We start from the raw sequence: 19,283 nt of genomic DNA on the forward strand, positions 1-19,283 counted from the left end.
CGCACCTGAGAAGACTGTTCAGTGAAAGCAGCAGAGGAAAGCTCTCCCTAAAATTAACCCAACAGCAACTGATTTCCTCCCCGGGACTGAGCGCAGAAGGCACATCACGTTATACTGATGCAAGGAAAGCAGGGCAGGGTGAGGGCGCTCACCGCCCCTGCCCCCCCAGGGCCATGTCTGTTCTGAGCTGCCCAGGCTGGCGGTAACTGTCAGCCTGCCCACCTTCACTCCCTAGATCTGGGCTCCCTCCCGCACCACCTGTAACTGCAGTGCCGAGTGTACGGCTTATTCGTCTGCAGACCCTCAGCACCTAGCACAGGGCCTCTGACATTCGGGCCTTTGGAAAGGGCTGTTAAGAATATTCTTGTGTGGTCTGAAATATGCCTTTTGTAGCTGCAATACTGGCTTGTCTGCTTCCTGAGGCTACAGATGCTCCCCACATGACACCCTTGAAGATCGCCTTTTGTCAGGCAAAACACCTGGGAGGAAGCATCAGGTCCTCTCGACCTCCGGCCACCCTGTCTCCTGTGAACAGACTGGGGTCTGCACACACCTCTTGGGCACAGAGCTGGGAATACGGACTGACAAGGTGGTCCTCAGGTTCTGTTTAGCAGAAACAGTGCCTTCGTGAATTTTTTATTGTCAGAACTACTTATCAAGAACAAAGGTTCCCAAAGCAAAGCAGCTTCACCTCCTGGTCTCAGGACACCCCTCTCAAGGTGTCCATTAGAATTCAGGAGCCATAACCTCTGCCTTCCTCTTCCAGAAACATCTCCAAAACACAAGAAGCAAACACAAACCATGCAATTACTTATAAAAAATAGAGAAGAGTCCCGGAGGGAGCAAGGAATGTACACGTTAAGTAGGGAGTCTGCTGTGTGCTGAATGCAGAACAGGTTCGCAAGAGATAATTAACTGGAAATAAAAGAATTCCCTCTAACCTAACCAGCAATACACAGCCATGAAGGAAGCAAGGCAGACAGGTGTCCTGGGGGCTGTGCAGCCTCCATCACGAGGCTTTCCAGAACAACACCCCGAGTTCTCTCGGAGGGAGGTTTTTAAAGAGAAAAAAGGTCCTTGGTACATATCAATTCTGAAAAACAAACAAACAAACAAACAAAAACCAACTTTAAACAGGATGCTAGTATGAGGTGATGAAGACAGCTGATTTCAACCAATACCAAGGAGCACTTCCTCCAGGCTAGGCCCTGCATAAGAGGAGAGGGATCCTGGGCAGGGGGGATGAGGTCCTGTCTCGTCCTAGAGGGGAGCTGGACACAGGGAGAGGCCGTGCCATGCGACCCCAGAGCAGGTGCCCCGAATTCCAGTCCTCACTCGGCCTCGTGGGAGTGCGGGGTGGGACACTTGAGGACTCTGGCCTCTCCCACCCGAATCTCTCTGACGGGGGATGGGGCAGCCACGGTCTCAGTCTCCCCCTTTACTGGATAGGTTCAGGCTGCCCACTCTTCCAATTGCTGAGGCTCAATAAGCAAGTCTGTAAAGCTGGCAGCACGGTGCCCGGCACGTGCCGGGTGTCACGCACATCAGTCCCTTTCTGGTCTCGTGTAACAAAACCTGAGAGCAGAGATTGGGCTTCCAGCCAGAGTCTGACAGGTGCTCAATAAACCCCAGTTAAAACAACAAGGGATTCACTTCCACGCCTAGCACACATGTGCATCGCACCAGGCTAAGTGGGTATGTCTGTGAGCCCTCCTCCACACAGCACCAGCACGGTGCTTAGGACACGACGGGTATTCCAGTAATGCCTTCTGAACGAATGTAGGAAAGAACGAAAGAATGCAGAGTCAGTTGTAACGTTATATGTTCATAAAGGAAAAAAGCAACCATCCTCTAAAGATGGCTAAAAGTGAAAGATGAAGACCCAAAGAAGTATGGTAGTTTCCCTTTAAATGCAAAGAAAGTACTTGGACTCCAGCACTGTCCACATCTTGGTGTCCTTCCTACAGGACTGCCCACCCTCGCCTCTTTGATCTCAGGCTGCCCTGTGACTTCTCTGACCAACAAAATGTGCAGGCACGACCCAGGCCACATCCCAGCAGAGTACTCCTGAGCTCTCATGTGGCCGGTACCCTTCTCTTCTCCTCTGTCCCCAAACCAGGATGTCTCCAGAGGACGTGGGTCACGAATGAAAGCAAAATGGAGCAGAGCTAAACCAACCTGTGATACACACAAAACGTGAGCAAGAAACACATCTTCCTGCGGCACTAAGTAACTAAGGTTCTGGGGCTTCTGTTACTGCGGAGACACTCAGCCCAAACTGAATGATACAGAAAGTGATTCAATCCAGTTCCTGCTGGGCCAGGCACTAGGCCAGGAGCCAGCACTGCGATAATGAGAACGTGATCCCTGCCCAGAGGGGGCTCCCAGGGCAGAGAGAGACACGCAAGCAAATAAGCACACCCCAGCATGAGATGTAGGGGACGCGTGGATAAGAGGCGGGAGGAGTGGGGAAGCCCTAAGTCCCCGAGGATCAGGAGATGATGCGGCCGACGGGGTCGGGCGGGGCGCTGCACAAAGAGAACGGGACGCCCCAAGCCCACACCATGCTATGTGTCCTTTTACTGTTTCTTCCCTCTTTTTCTTTTTCCTATTGCTGTGGGACAGTACTTGGAAACTGGATGATGAAAGAGGCAAAAAAAGTATGCATTATTTTTGGCTTTTTAAAATGCACAATGATTCCGGTAAAACTAAACAAACTCTTAGTATACGATCCAGCTGCCATGCCCCTTGGTGTTTACCCAGAGAAGCTGAAAACTTACATCCACACAAAATCCCGCACAGGGGTACTTAGAGCAGCTTTATTCACGACGGCCAAAACTTGGAAGCAACCAAGACATCCGCCAGGAAGTAAATAGATAAACAAACTGTGGCACTTCCAGTGGAATATTATTCAGTGCTAAAAAGAAAGGAGCTATCAAGCCATGAAAAGACACGGAGGAGCCTTCAGTGCATATCACTAAATAACAGAAGTCAGCCTGAAAAGGCTACGTCCTGTATGCTTCCATCTGTACGACATTCTGGAAAACACAAAACTACGGAGACAGTAAGAAGATCAGTGATGACCAGGGGCCAGAGGTGAGGGAAGGACGCACAGGCGGAGCACGGGGGATGTTATGATGATGGATGCACGTCACTATACGCGTCATTGTCCAAACCCACAGAATATACAACAGCAAGGATGAAAAGAAAACAAAAAACAATTTCCCTAATAAAAAGCTGGTGTAGGCGGATGGAGGGTACACAATGACATACACACGCGCTCTCTTTATATATATATATATATATATATATATATATATATATATATGTATATACATTAAACGGAGAAACTCGCAGCCTTTGCCCCATGGCCTTAACAATTCCCACAGCTCTCAGGTGCCTGTTTTCTGACTATGTGCCCCCTGGTCACTAACAGGCCCTGGAAACAGGCTCCTACTATCAGCAGTCTTAAGCTCTTTCCCAGGAAGGAATGGATGCCCAGTCTTCCGTGAATCTCAGGGATTTCCAAGACGACCCTGATGTCAGGGGGGAGGACACAGTAGAAGGAGGCAACTGGACTTGGCCTCTGGAATCGGGCAGCTGGTGGACAACTGATACCGTACGTTAACGAAGTGACATTCCTGAAGGGAGGCGTGGTCTGCTCCCTGTAAAGCCTCACCTTACAGGGCCTTTGCCTCTTTCCCTTCAGGATGCCCCGTGACTGACACAGCAGGGTACCCCACGCACCTCCGAGGTGACACAAGGGGACTGGCATGTCTGGAGCAGCTGCAGGTACATGAGAGCTACTCACTCAGCCTTCTCAACCCCTCCCCGGGCAGGTACCGCCACCAGCCCGGGTGTGCAGATGTCAACACCGACGCCAAGGCAGGGTAAGCAACTTGCCCGAGATCGCGCCACAGGCAGAGGTCAAGGAGGGAGGACCTGGCCCAGGTCTCTGCAACCCTGAAGGCACGGCTTTTCCACTAGTTCTGAAGTGGAGAGATTCTCAGCTACGGCTGCACTTCACACAAACCCCCGGAGCTGTAACAGTATTTTGAATATAGTAAGGATAACATTCATAGTTTTTTGCATGTGTGCAGGTGTGTGTAAGTACACCTTGAGCACGTGTATATACACGGTGCACATACTGTGTGCATATAATACCTATGCAATATATTCACTCTTAAGTTGAAAGATAGGGAAGGCAACTGATAAGATGGCCCTGAATGGGCGGACCCGCTATTGTGCTAAAATGCTCCACGTCACGGCCTCGGGAATGATACGCGGTGATGGCACCCCTCCTGCGCAGGTCTGTCATGTAGCCTTGCCCTTGATCTATCTGATCGCCCCAGTCACTGGCCCTTCCCTCCCGACACACTCTGGGGTCCTCCAAGCCACTGTCCTGTAACACCTGCCTCTCTGGTGCCTGGAGAGGCTCCTGGGAAGCTCTCGACTCACAGGCAGAATGAGCCAGGGAGCCGACAGGAGGGAGCTCACCACAGGAGGCCTCTCACGAGCCCGCTTCAAACCCTGGCTCGGACACCCACGGGCAGTGTCACCTGGGGTGGGTCACCTGATCCCGCTGAGCCTGTCTCCTCAACGGGCACGCAGAGATGACAGAAGGGTGGGGGGGATGACACGAGAGGCCCGGAAGCCTCCTGCTGACGGGGAGGGCTAGAAAGCGTGACCGTGTAGAACGCAGAGGCGTCAGCAAGTGGTCCAGGAGGAAGCCTCGGACGCCCCCTTCCCTCCAAGGCCAGGGGCACAGCGGCTCACGCGCTGGAAGCCGAGGGGAGCTCCTCTGCCAGCGCGGCTTTTACTGTGTCCATCGTGGGCAGGTTCCAGCGGCTAACGGGTCCTTTGAGTCAATGTACCTTCGTGGAGACCTTCTGAACTGACACAGATTAAACGACTCCATCATGTCAACACCCGTTTCCTTTCAGTTTTGCCACCAGTGGTTCTAATACTCTGCTGTGAGGCTGCCTTGTTATCCAAGTTCCAGCCCAATTTCACCCCTGAAGTGCTTCCTTATGTGAAAGATGCTAGGTAAGGCAGTCCGAGAAAGGACGCACGCCGTGGACTAGACTCCCACCCCAGAGGAGGGTCCCTGGACTGGCCTCAGCCCTGCCGACCCCTGCAGGCTCGGGGCCTGGGACCAGCCTGCCCAGCTTCAGGCTGCCCCACACTGCTGGCCGGGACGAGGATCCCGACCCTCCTTTCACTTCTCCTCCCACGGTGGGATCTGCGTCCCATTCCCAGGCCCAAAGGCAGTGTGTGGGGTTGAACAGGAAGAGCTTCCCTAAGCTGGGGAACAGAGGCGCTAGCTGGGCCCAAACAAAAGGGCAGCCCCCGGAGTCCCGCAGGGGCCCAGCAGGCCTCTCTGAGCTTCACCGGTTACGAGCCCGATCAGGGCCAGGAGAACCGGGTGCCAGCAGCTTGAGATCCCTTGTGGGGCCCCAGAGAAAGGCGCCGGTTACACAGAACGCCTGTCCCAGGAGACGGGGAAGAGCACGCCTCTGCCCCACCTTTCCCCAAGGTCTCACTCCCGGGAGGGAGGGAGGAGAATAAAGTGGTCAAGTCTTCCAGGTGTCCTGCAGCTTGCAGTCAGCTCCACTGCTATTTCCTCACAGGACCCAACTGAGACCCCAGTTTGCTGGCAGCCTGAATGACAAGCCCAAGGGCACGAGCCAGGCATTGGCAGAGACGCAACCAGAAGCCAGACCTTCGGCTCCCAGTGCTGTGCTCTTTGCCCAAGGTCACAGCGTGGCATTTCTGGTGCAGCAGGAAGTGGGCTGCCCCTGCGAGGACAGCAGCCTTGCGGCCATAGCCTCTGTGCCCTCAGAACCTCCCCACTCCGCCCTGGCCATGCATCTGCTAGGCAAGCAAATGGCAACACCACCCCCAGCTGCCCAAACTAGAAACTTCCCTTTCTTTCTCCACGACCCACACCCACCAACCCTCTATCCTTCCTCCCTCCTGAGGGTCTCCGGATTCCGACTCTTGTCTCTGCTCCAAAGGGCGCCCCCAGGCGCAGCCACCATGACCTACCTGAGACCACCCAGGCTCTCACCAGCTGTCACCCCTTCCAGACACTTCCTAAAAGGTCAAGCTGACACTCTCCTGCCTCGAGCTCTCTTGTGACCACCCCTTCCCCTCCAAAGACGTGGCTTTGACTATGGCTCTCACAGGAGGATTTCAAGCCAGGGTGAAGCTGTCATTTATCCTGAAGGTGAAAACGAGGAAAACCCAAAAGACAAAGACATCTTCAAATGTATCCCTCATTAAAAATGTATTAAGACTCATCGGCCTCCACGGTCCTCTAAGATCTGGCCCAGACTAGTCCACCCGTCCTCACCTCCCCCTAACACTCGGGGCACGGGAAACACCCAGCTCTCCCATCCTGAGCTGCAGTGAGCTGTTCGTCAAATGGGAAAAATAACCCTTGCCCTGGAAAAACACAAACATTTACAAGCCTAAGCTAGTTTCAGGGGAAGCAGCATAACGTATGACAAATACACACAGATGCTGCCCCGGCTAATATGTGCCGCAAAGTCCCAGACATCCTGAACTCTACTTCCCCTCCTCTCCCCACCAGCCCCTGAAACCAGTTCCCGTGGACAGTCAGGATGCTGCCACTCCCGTGTGGGCCGCAGCCTGGTCCTGCCAGACCTGGAGCCACTCAGCTCCAGGGCTGCGTCAGCTACCAGAGGTGGATACGAGGTTTCCCAATCCCGCTGGGCCTCTGAGAGCCCTAAGCAGCACCAGCGTTACCCCGATGTCTCCCGCTGGGCGGCTGCTGAGAACAATGAGCCTTAATTACCTGACGGGCGGGACGCTCTAGAGCGGAGAGACACAGGAAACGGCTTTGCTTCTTCATCTGTTCATTTTCCAAACCTTAGACAGAAAATGCTTGTGTGTTTCATTTTGAGCTTATGAAAAAGAGTTAGAGAATTTCTTAATGTCTACTCATCCCGTGGGGATGAAAAGGCATGCATTTGGGGTGTAAGGATAGATAAAAGGAAAAGATCTAATAATAATGGCTCCATCACAGAAAGTAGATAAGCAGACACCAGTGCCTTCTGATGGAGATTCTTTGCAAAAAAAAAAGAAAACTATCACTGAATATGATCAAGCCTCTAGAGCTTACTACCAATTTAATAAGGAATAAAGAAAAAGAAGTCAGAGGAGCAAGGTCACCACCACCACAGGCACCCAACTGGCCAAATCCCCAACTGGGGGACCTGATTTAGTCAATGAACAATTGTGAGAAAAAAGAGATGCACAGGGAGCCTACAGATTAAAAATGGATGTGAGACTTATCAACCTCTTGAATTCTGATTCCAAAAAATGTTTGAAAAACATGGCACCGTGGGCTTCCCTGGGGGCGCAGTGGTTGAGAGTCCACCTGCCGACGCAGGGGACACGGGTTCGTGCCCCGGTCCGGGAAGATCCCACATGCCGCGGAGCAGCTGGGCCCGTGAGCCGTGGCCGCTGAGCCTGCGCGTCCGGAGCCTGTGCTCCGCAACGGGAGGGGCCGCGGCGGTGAGAGGCCCGCGTACCGCAAAAAAAAAACAAGAAAAAACAAAACATGACATCGAGATCAATGGAAATTTAAACACTGATATTGAGGAACTGCTCATTTTAAAACATGATATGGCATTGCAGTTATGTTTTTAAAAAGAACTTCAATGTTGACTATTAAAATATTTGCAGATGAAACGATACATCGTCTTGGATTTGCTTCAAAATAACACAGGAAATGGGGCAGTTGGTGAGGGAGAGATGAAAAAGATTGGCCATGAGTCACTAGTTATAGAAGCTGGGTGAGAAGTACTGTTATGGCACCTCTTGTATATATTTGAATTCTCCACATAAAGTTTTTAAGTAAAAGAATGAATAACGACACACCCCTTCCCTTCGGCACCTTCGCTGAAGTGGCCCACCTGACAGATGAGGCGTCAGCATCAGAGAGTGTGAAGGACCAGCCAAGGGCGCGACCAAGGACCAGCAGAGCTGGGGTTGCAGCGCACGCCTCGGCTCGGTCCAGGGCACTTTCCTCTTCCCACCAGATAAGACGAGACCCTTTCCCTAACATGTGGGCAGACACCTTTGGGGACCCTGAGAGGTCTGTGCGTGGGGCTCCACGGCCAGACTCCAATCCCCACGAAGGGAAAGTTGAGTTCCCAGAATTTCTAGCTCCAGACCAACCGGAGCACCGTGGCTGGGGAAGACTGGGCTTGGGAGTGTGAGGGATAAACACCAAAGAGAACACAAGACCCGCGTCACGACCCGCCACCTCCTCCTGGTGAACTGAACCAGGAGGATAATCACCACCGTGTCCCCCGATGGGGTCAGGCTGTGAGTGGAGGCGCCCTGAGGAGGCTCCCTAAGGAGGAGGCGAACACCTGTGATGACACTCAGCACGCCCACTGCTAACTCCCTCACTCGTGCACATTACCTGAGCACCTGACAGTGGATCAAGGTGGTAGGGATGTTCAGAGCTGAGCAACACACACACGCTGCCCTCAAAGAACCCGTAGTCGAGCCCCGTGGTCCCCGCACAGGGCCACACGTTAGAGTCACCAGGTGAGATTTACAGGTCCCGATGCCCAGGTGGCACCCAACCAATCAGATCAGGATGCGGTGGGGTGGGGGGAGCCCCGTAATAACAATTTGAGGCAAAGTTTGGGAACCTCTAGCCTGGCAAGAGCGAGACGCGAGGTAGAAAATAACCAACACCATCCAAGAGTCCATGGACACACAGAGGAGCAAGGCACGGCTCCAGGGGGAGATCGGGGAGGACCCGGTGGGGCGGCTCTATCACGGCTTGAAGTCCCGCAGTGCTGACCCTGCAGGCCACGTTCCGCTCTCCCATCCGTGCCGAAGGTCGAGGAACCACAGGGGGACGGCCTTGCTCTCTCCGGGCCTTCCTGTCACTTCCCGGGGGTGGTCATCTGCCTGAGATTCCTGTGGGTGCACCTCCCCCGAGACCCCGGGCGTCCCGCCAACCCCCACCTCCCAACTGCAATGATGCCGGCCCATAACCTCGGCCCCCAGACCCAGGGGCGGCAGGTCTGCTACAGCGGACGCCTCAGTGTCGCCCTCTGCCCTTCCAGTTACCTGGTTACCTGTTCCCTGGTCAGGCCTCGTTAACGAGTCCTCATAGTAAGTCCTCCCTGTGAAGTGGCTGGGTGGCCTCTGGCTCCTGACAGAGGAGGACCTTCTGTCCCCACGTCAGACACCGCCCAGAAGCCTGGGCAACGCGGCTCCGAGTCATAACTAAGCACTTGAGCAGAACTCCGCAGTCATCTCCCCAGAAGGGAGGCACAAGACCCCCAGCGCACGCCCTTCCCTAGGCCTGGCGGCTTGGACGGTGGGAGCCGTTCTCACAGCTGAAAATAACATGACCTGCCCGTCATGGGGCACCTGCCGGGGGTCACGTGCAGTGCTAGGCACACAGCCTGGACTAACTTTAGGACTTATAACGACCTGCAGGACATGTATCAGTATCCCCACTTTACTTGAAAGCTCGACAAGGCCAGGCGACTTACCCAGACTGCCGAGCCAGCCAGTGGCCGAGCGAGACCGGGCCTGGGCTCTGTGTGGCCCCAGGTCTGCGCCCGCTAGGCCCGTGTCCACGGGGTGGGCGCCTGAACACCAGCCTGCAGCCAGGGCGTGGGTGCAGGGGGCACCACCTCCTGCCCCAGGGAGGCTCCAGTCGCTCAGGACAACAGAGGCCACACAGAGCTGCCCGGCGTGTGGAGCCCAAGTGAGTGACCTGGTTTTTCTCTTCTCACGAAGAGGAGAGACTCTCTCCTGTCATCGGAGTCCGCAAACTGCAGCATCTTCCAGGTATCGAATCTCTGTCACCTGGATGCTTCTCCAGGCTGAGCTCTGACCCCTCTTCTTGCTGCCTATGAATCATCAGGGGATCCTATTGATTCTGGCGCCATCGGGTTTCTCTTAGGAGACTTGCAAAACCGCTAACTGGGAGGGATGCAGAGTGGGGTGGCGGAGACGCTGTGGCCAGGGAGTGAGGCGTCCGGCGCCAGCGTCATTCTGCCCGGGGCCTGCGAAGCAAACCCGAGCCTCAGTTTCCCCATCGGGCAGCTGAAAGGACAAGAACACACCAAGGTGCTTTCTCCTGGTTTCCATAAGTTTACTTTCTGAAGGACTCTCCCACTTTCCTCCCAGCCTGAAAAAGGAACAAAGAAAATCCACAAAGTCTTCTGACTCAGAACGGCTGCAGAAGAGACCACCGGGCTGGGGGCACAGGCTTGTTGACTGCAAGGGACAGGGCAGGCCACCCGTGGAAGGAGGCCATGCGCAAATTCCAAATGCGGTTACACAGCAAAGAGCAACGGGCTCCTAACAAGGGCTTCCTTGCATGATTCCGTGAAGCGTTCGACAGAACTAAACGAGAGAGAGACACGGAGACAGTTGGTAGGAGGAGCTAGACATTTGGGGCTGGGGCTGTTCTGGGCTCGGGTAAACACCAGAGGTTGGCCTGCGCAGAAATCACTGCTGACACACTCACTGTTCCCAGGGAGGGCACCTGCACACAGGTGAACAATCGCGGGGGTAGAGGACGCACAGGCTGCTCCCCAAACCCCTCTGCGGGGAGTTACAGAAGACCAAAGTCAAAACGAGAGGAGGACAGGACCTTAGTGGTCACCTGGCTGGTCACCTCTCTGAGCCTCAGTTTCTTCACCTGCTAAATAGGGATGATGGTCATGATAGCGACCTCAAAAGACACGTTGAAGACAGAACACGCAGCCCAGCAAGTAACCGATCACAAGTCATCGCTTATCACGTGATCACTTCATTTGCTCGTTCATTCCTACAGGAAACATTGTCTGAGCCTCTCAAAGGACCCGGGAAGAAGTTAAAACCTAGAGGAGGGAAAAGGCTTATCTAAAGCCACTCAAGAGGCAGAAGAAGAAAAGTTAAACCAGAAACAAACTGCGGGCTGAATGCAGCGCTGCGCCACAGGCTGGACCCCTCGGACCATCAAGAGAACCCTAGAAACACAACCACAATGCCGTGGGGCACCCAGGCCTTCCCACTGCCGCCCCAGAGCCCCGCCAGGATCCTCCAGATGTGAGGGTCTGGCCCTCGCCATGGCCTGGACGGCGTCAAGGGGAAAGTCTCAGAGCGCCGAAGTTGTACTTGCTCTAGAGACCGTCCCTGCCCCTCTGGCGTGACAGCCATTCTAGGACCCGTGCGGTGCACCATCCGGACACTGGACAGGGCTGACCTGTTCTCAGCCAGCCAACGACAAGGCTCCCCAGCGAGGAGACGCCTGGACCAGACGTGCCGGGCCTGCCAAGCAGGCAGTGGCTCCCTGTGAGTGAGGGCGGGACAAGGCGGGGTAGCCTGAAGCACGGGATGAGACGGCATCTGTTACTGTAAATTAAGAGAGATCTGTGCATAAATGAGGGTTGTCGTGAAATTTAATTTTAATGGTTTGATAATTAAGCAAAAACACAATAATTATCACACCTTAATTTTTCCAGTACATTTGCTGCTGGCGACACTGTATTTTCTTAAGGAAGTTCATGCTGTTTCACTCAGAAAAGCGTTCTAATGTTTCTGGTCATCTTTTGAAACTGGAGATGGGGGATGCCCAGTTCTAGGGACATAGCCTAAAGAAGTGTAGGTAACTCCCGTGGAGGGGTATGGTGGCAACTGGGCAGCCCTGGGTTCCAGTTACAACTAACTGCGTGGCCCTTGGCAAGTTCGAGCTCTCTTACACATAAGCAGAGATGGGCACGATGCCCACACCTCGAGGATGAGGATTAAAGGCGGAGATGCTTGTGAAAGTGGGTTCTTCTTTACACCACCCCTCGGGGAAAAATGAATGTCACTACAGGCATCTAGCTGCAAGTCTGGGGGACATTCTCAATGTCACAACCGACGGCGTGGAGCCCCAGGAAAGGCAATCAGCACGGACCAAGCGTCACAAACTGTGTATGGCAAAAGTGAAGTTAACTAACGGTGCTTAATTACAGAACTGAGGCATCAACCAGGCCACAGAAAGAGAGATGAGTCACCGATTCCCAAAGGACCTTTCACGGAAAAGATGAGGAAGGTGAAAAGGTACTTGCTACGTCCATTTGCTGAAACGTTGTATCTTAAATTATAAGATGACATAGATATCCCTAGGAAATATGGGTATAAGAGTGGTATTTCCAGTTTAAAAACTCGAATATGCAGCCTGTGAAGAGGCCCTTCACGCCACCCCATGCACACGCCCCTTTCCAGGGTGCGCTGCCCCTTCACCTGGGCTGCTCTCCCTTGCACTCCAGCTCTACCTCACTCCTACTCAGTGTCCTGTTCTGTATTAGCACCACTTCCTCCAGGAAGCCTTCCCAGCCCCAAGCTGGGTTTCTTCCTCTCAGCTTTGGATTCTCCTCAGCCTGTGCGACAATCCCTGCCTTTTTTCCACACCAAACGTAAGTGCAGTGAGGACACAGTGAGGACCTTACTCACTATGCTATCTCCTGGCAGGGCGTGGTACTCGCTCGCCGCTCGGGAGGTGCTTGTTGAAGGAATGAATGAGCGCCTCCCGAGCCGGACACCCAGCCTGCTCCCCCCGCCTCCCCGACTCCTGCCGGCCTGTACGCTTGACAATGGACTTCGGCGCTGGTCACAGCTTACCTAAGGCTGCACAGAGCAGAAAGAGGAGAAAACAGAACCTGCTTCCCCCCCGCCCCCTCCAGCCCATCTTTTTTTTTTTTTAACATCTTTATTGGAGTATAATTGCTTTGCAATGGTGTGTTGGTTTCTGCTGTATAACAAAGTGAATCAGTTATACATATACACATATCCCCATATCCCCTCCCTCTTGCGTCTCACTCCCACCCTCCCTATCCCACCCCCCTAGGTGGTCATAAAGCACCGAGCTGATCTCCCTGCGCTATGCAGCTGCTTCCCACTAGCTATCTATTTTACGCTTGGTAGTGTATATATGTCCATGCCACTCTCTCACTTTGTCCCAGCTTACCCTTCCCCCTCCCCGTATCCTCAAGTCCATTCTCTAGTAGGTCTGTGTTTTTGTTACCATCTTGCCCCTAGGTTCTTCATGACCATTTTTTGGTTTGTTTTTTAGATTCCATACATAGGTGTTAGCATCTCCAGCCCATCTTAAATCACCATTCCAAGCTCAGCCGTGGCGTCATTCAGACCTGGGTCCCACCAAGTGCCTTTGACCTCTGTACTCAGTCTGCTTGTCTATAACATGCGGACAGAATCTCCTGTGTGAGGGTACTAGGAGGACAGAGTGCCTGAACTCCTGCAAACACACGGGGCTCAGAAACTGTGACTCCAAGGACACGTTTCTCGTGTACTTGGCACGCCTTTCTACCCGGAGGGAGGGGGAGACGGATGCAGGCTCCCAACAGTCTAATTGGAGTTGGTCCCTCTCCTGGACTGCAGGTCACCCTTAAAAGGACGTCAAATGCCTTGTGACCCAGGATGCCAGGGCTCTGAGAAGAGCAGCATCACGGCTACGTGGATTCCAGGAATACGGCTTTTCACTGAGCGTGAGGCTGTGTCACCCCGGCAGAACCCGTGCTTCATCTGCCCACTCCCCAGGGAGCAGTGGGAAGGTGGCCTGCCACGCCCTGGGAGATAAAACCAGAGTCTGAGGGCTACCGCTGCCCTCACCACCGGCGAGAGCTGGCCCGCCCTGCTCTCCTCAGAGTGGCTGAGCCTGGCCGAGGGCAGCCCTCATGAGCGCCTAGGGAAGTCCGAGGTGTGTGTGGGGGCGGGGTGGGGGTGGGGGACAGCCATTGCGGGTTGAGCTCAGGACTCCGGGAGGGCACTGGGCTCCAAGGAGACAGAACCTGGAGGTACGGGGACAGCAGCCCAGGACTCAAGGGGCTTCCACCTTGAGTCCACCTTGAGCTCAAGGTCCACCCACCACAGCTTCCTCCCCCAGACCTGCTCTGTCAGACCAAAGACCTGGGCCCTCTCCACGGAGGCAGAGCGTGCGTCCAAACCAGGCAAAGCTGGAGAGGTCTGGAAAGGGAAGCACAGTGACTCCCTGCATCCCTGCGAACGCTGGGATGCCCGGTGGTCACCCCTGGGTTAGCGGGGGCAGTGGGAGCAGAGCCAAAGTTGACTCCCCAGACAGAACGGGGCATCACGACCTCCGGTTTACCCCCCACCCAAAACAGCAGGATGTCCCATCAGGCAGGAGTGGCAGGGCCGCCCCGGCCGGGGAGTGTCGTCAACTCCCGGCCACGAGGGGTCCTTGCTTACTCATCCTGTAGCTCCTGAAGCCTGACGCAGGCACCCCAGAGCAAGTTCTCGAAGCATCGATATTTATCGAATGAATATTTTATGAATGAATAAAGAATGTGTGAGTTAGATGCATCAAGAAATGAGAATTTAAGGAAAACGCTTAACAAGGAAGAAGCCGGAAGCACAAGACTGAACTGTGCTTATTTGCAAACGGGGTTGTTAACATCGCTGACTTCTGTGGCTGACAGAGAGTCAAGCTTAGAACAAGCTCAGCAATTTGTAATTTTTTTAAAGCAGGATTTATGCTGGTGTCATGAGACAACCAGAAGGATGTCCTCTGGGATCCCAGGCTACATCAAAACATCTAGACTAGGCAGACAAGGCAGGGGGCAGACGGTCTCCTTCACAACTTGGGGACCAGCACGGGGCCCAGGGCGCTGCCGGTGGCCTAGAGCACCAGGGACGTAGCAGCAGCCCAGGAAAGAGCCTGTCCTCACGCCCTGGAGCCAGAACACTCAGCACGGCCGCCACGGCCTCCGTGCACGAGCACGTGAGCCCTGCACACGCCCGCACAGCAAGAACCCCCTAGAACAAGGAGCTCTTGAGAGGGAGTGTTTCCTTCCTCTCGAGGGTTAGGCCATAAACACCCTCCCAGTATCAGCCCCAGACAGCAAATACGACTGTGCATTTATATGTCATCATCATCAATAATGACATTAAACAGCCACACCCTGGAAGCAACCTCGTCGTGGATCAGCGTGGAGATGGATAAACGGTGCACTCACGAACGAATCATGAAGAGCAGTCAGAAGGCAGAAACCTGACTCATGTTCGACTCGAGAGCACAGTGCTGACTTAAAGTTATACAGACGTGCAGAAAAAGACGCATGATATGGAACCACTTATGTCATTAAAGAAAAACCTGAACACAGTGTTTGTTGTGGCTATAAATAAATACAATAAAGCAGTAAAGGGCTTCCCTGGTGGCGCAGTGGTTGAGAGTCCCCCTGCCGGTGCCGGGGACACGGGTTCGTGCCCCGGTCCGGGAGGATCCCACATGCCGCGGAGCGGCTGGGCCCGTGAGCCATGGCCGCTGAGCCTGCGCGTCTGGAGCCTGTGTTCTGCAACGGGAGAGGCCACAACAGTGAGAGGCCCACATACCGCAAAAAATAAATAAATAAATAAAGTAGTAAAGCATGGAGTGGATGATGCCATGGCCTCCGAGACACACAGACTCTGGGAGGAGGAAGAGAAAGGAAGGTGGGGCGGGGGCCGGGGGCGGGGCTGTCGGGCTTCGCTGCTTTATTTATTTATTTATTTATTTATTTATTTATTTATTTATTTTTGGCTGTGTTGGGTCCTCGTATCTGTGCGAGGGCTTTCTCTAGTTGCGGCACGCGGGGGCCACTCTTCATCACGGTGCGCGGGCCTCTCACTATCGCAGCCTCTCTTGTTGCGGAGCACAGGCGCCAGACGCGCAGGCTCAGCAGTTGTGGCTCACGGGCCCAGCCGCTCCGCGGCATGAGGGATCCTCCCCGACCGGGGCTCGAACCCGTGTCCCCTGCACTGGCAGGCGGACTCTCGACCACTGCGCCACCAGGGAAGCCCTTCGCTGCTTTTTCAGTTGCTTATTTTTTTCCAACATGTTCTTACGAGTTGAAAGAATTCCTCAGAGAATACTCTATATACCCACTGGTATAGTCTATAATTAACATTTTATTCTATTTGCTTTATCAACTCAGTCTGTCCACGTTCCCATCCCTCCACCCATCCAGGAATCTAGTTTTTTAGGCATTTCAAAGACTAGTTTAGATGTCATACACCACCCCCAAGTCCTTCAGCAGGCAGAGCTTAACATCTGCTTACAGTTTCTCTTTTGATATAAAATCGACTCTCAGAGAAATGCACAACTCTTAAGTACACGTTGGCTAAATTTTAACAATGGCAGGCACCTGTGGAACCCACACCCAAATATCAAGCTATACAACATGGCCATCACCTAGAAAATCCCCTTGTGCCCCTTCCTGGTCAAAGCCCATCCCAACCTCTCCAGAAGCAACCGATTCTCTGTTTCCACCATCACAGAAGAGTTTTGCTGGTTCTGGGATCTCAACTGAACGGAACCACACGGTACATGCTATTTTGGGTCAGGCTCCCCGCACTCGGCATAAGGTTCCTGAGATTCTCCCATGGTGATGTATTAGGAGTTTGTCAGTTTTTGTTGTTGAGTAAATATCCCCTTAGGAAAATGCCACCATTTGTTAATTCATTCTCCTGTAACAGACACCTGAGCTCTATTTTTTGGCTTGGAACATTCTTTATAGGTCTTTTTGTGAACATATGTTTTTAAATTTTTCTTGAGTAAATAACTAGAGTTGGAACTGCTGGGCAGAGTACGTGTATGTTTAGTTTTGTAAGAAACCGCAGCAGCCTCTTCAAAAGTGGTTGCACTGTTTCACATTCCCACCCAGGCATGAGCCTTCCAGCTGCTTCATGTTCCTTGTGGACACCTGACATTGTCAGTCTGTCATTTTAAGCATTCTCACGAGTGTGTAGTGCTCTCTCATTGTGATTTAAATCTGCATTCCCTCCTCCCCGCTGACCAATGGTGTTAACGTCCACTATTTTTTTTAACATTTTATTTCCTTGAGAGAGATAGAGAGAGAGAGAGAGAGAGAAGACAGAAAGATAGAAGGAGACAGAGAGGGAGACAGAGAGGGAGAGATCTCGAGCAAATATAGCAAAACGCTGAAACCTGAGATACGGTATGCTAGTATCTAAATTATTTTCTGTATGTTTCAAGTATTCTGCAATACAAATAAAAATGATATTTCACCTATATCTTACTCCAGCTATACTTCCACCTGTAAGGGTATGGCCCTAACATCGAAGCTGCGCCTGGGGGCACAGCTCCTGGTCTGGAGAGAGGCCCAGATGAGTGGGAGTGGGCCAGGCCCTGGGGAAGCCATCCCCACCGCAGCAAAGAGCTTCTTTCCAGAGTCACCGAGCTCGACCTGCCTCCGGACCTGCCCCTGTGGCCCCGGCTCTGCTCCTGGTCAGCTCTTACTTCCACCTTGGCTCCCTGCTCGCCTCTGCTGGACCAGGGCACGTCCTGCAGCTGACCCTGGCCAGGGCCCACGGGGGCCACCTCTCTTTGCCCCCAAAGGCTGAGCTCGGGTGACACGGCACCTCTTCCAGGCACCTCTGCCTGGCCTGTCTCCTGTGACATTAATTTCTCCAAGGAACTTCCCATTGACATTGATATGCGTCCCTCAGATGAACAGCCAGGGACCCCAGATACAGCTTTCTTAAGAATTTAGAAGTGAAAGGTCTTGCCCAGATGTCTGGGCGTCCTCAGACTTGGTGCCTGAAAGCATCGGTAGCTGACGTGCTGCTTCCTCGGACGGACACCATTCATTTCTACCTTGACTTTACACTTGGCTCCAATTTGCAGCCACGACCGATCCTGTCACTGAACCTGAATAAGGGCTGTGATGCCACTGAAAGGGGGACCAGACTGCCCACCCTCTAAGGTCTCGAGGCTGGACTGTTTCAGCACCTCCCAAGCAGGGTGATGAGAGCAGGGCCAGGGAGCACGTGGGGCCGTGACGACACTCACCGCTGGCACTCGCCGGCGTGCAGGACGAGCTCTTCATTGCTCCGGGCGCTGACTGTCAGCTCGTGCTCCGTGGAGTTGAAGACGTCCAGGAGCAGGTGGCACTGCCGGGCACTGCGGTGCAAAGACAAAGCCAAGTTCAGCATCTTCTGGCAGCCAAAGAGGAGAGTGACTCCGCTTCCCCCCACCCCCAAAGATTTTACGCCACTGGAGGACACGAGAAGTACGATTTATCAAAATGTCATGTACCCCGGGACACAAAGGCTTACGAAGAAGACTCATTCTGAACTAACTGTGAATTCTACACAGTGGGTTTGGACAGGAGGTCCTCCTTGGTCCTGGGACACATGCTTACAACCCAGCTCTGCCCTTTACACACTGAGTGACCTTGGGAAGGTAACTTGAGTTCTCCAAGCCTCACACGTGTGACCGCTAGGACGCGTGACCCAGCGGGAAAGCACTCGGCATACAGCGTCATTCAATAAGTGACCACGTCATGGCCCTGGATTTCTACGGGTGCCAGGCCAGGTGCTGGGCAGGGGTCCACAGAGAGCCGTGCCCATGCTGTCTGTGCACATGTCCACCGATAGTCCTCATGGGGGCCACCCCTCACTCCCCCAGAACTGTGGGTGACACCTGGGGTCACTCACCACCCACCTGAAACCTCCTTTCCCTGGCCTTCTCTACCGCAGACAGTAAAACTGCAGTAACCAAGTTCCCGCCGCCCCCTTCCCCAAGGGGAGGGCCATGGAACAAAGTTCCAGCCAATAACCGGCTTCTGGAGACTCTTCATCCCAAACAAGAAGACAAGTCCTTGAGAGGGGAAGGCGCCACCCTTCCACCTCCTGACTCCCTTTGCTTCCTCCCCGGGGAGGAGCAGGACGCCAGGAAGCTCAGGGACTCTAGGGGGCGATGGGGACGAACGCCACGGCTGTGGAGGGCAGAGTGGGGCCCTGGGAAATGATGGCACAGACCCATTAGCTACATGTGAAAAACAAAATTCCAGCCACGTACGCTTCGTTTGTGCTAGCTGCCATTTGTCAGGTCCCCATTACGGTCCAGTGCTTGCCTAAAACTAACACAGCATCTCAAACACCAAGTGTCGCAGCTGGCTCGTGACAGCTGATGGATAAGCGTCCGCTCATCAAAACGGGACAACCGGACCTAAGACAGGAGCAGACAGCAACAGAGGCAGCAGCCATCCTCCTTCCTGGAGGAACAGGGTAAGGAGATTTTCAGAGAAGAAAAAAAGAAAAAGCCTCAGAAAAGGATCTGTGCTCTGGCCTCTTTCAGCTGAGCATTTCTTCAAAACGTGACCTTCCATAGGGCATCTGAATTCTCAGGTGTGTTTCCCAAAGTGTGACAAGGGAAGATTTAGCTGGTTGTTAAGCAAAGGGGAGACAGGACTCACACCCACACG

General features: G+C 53.6%; 1 protein-coding gene across 5 annotated transcripts in view; it reads right to left on the reverse strand.

The window, feature by feature from the left end:
• TRAPPC9 (trafficking protein particle complex subunit 9) overlaps positions 1 to 19,283 on the reverse strand; it is a 514,113-nt gene that overhangs the window by 167,931 nt on the left and 326,899 nt on the right. For 4 of the 5 annotated variants that reach the window (XM_065895753.1, XM_065895755.1, XM_065895751.1 and 1 more), the window contains one exon: positions 17,867 to 17,977. The exons of the other annotated variant lie outside the window; for it this stretch is intronic. In XM_065895753.1, coding sequence (XP_065751825.1) covers positions 17,867 to 17,977 — 111 coding nt within the window. The remainder of the gene's footprint in view (positions 1 to 17,866; positions 17,978 to 19,283) is intronic. 5 annotated transcript variants of the gene reach the window in all.

Source organism: Phocoena phocoena, chromosome 17 (assembly GCF_963924675.1).
Source record: "Phocoena phocoena chromosome 17, mPhoPho1.1, whole genome shotgun sequence".
Lineage (NCBI taxonomy): Eukaryota > Metazoa > Chordata > Mammalia > Artiodactyla > Phocoenidae > Phocoena > Phocoena phocoena.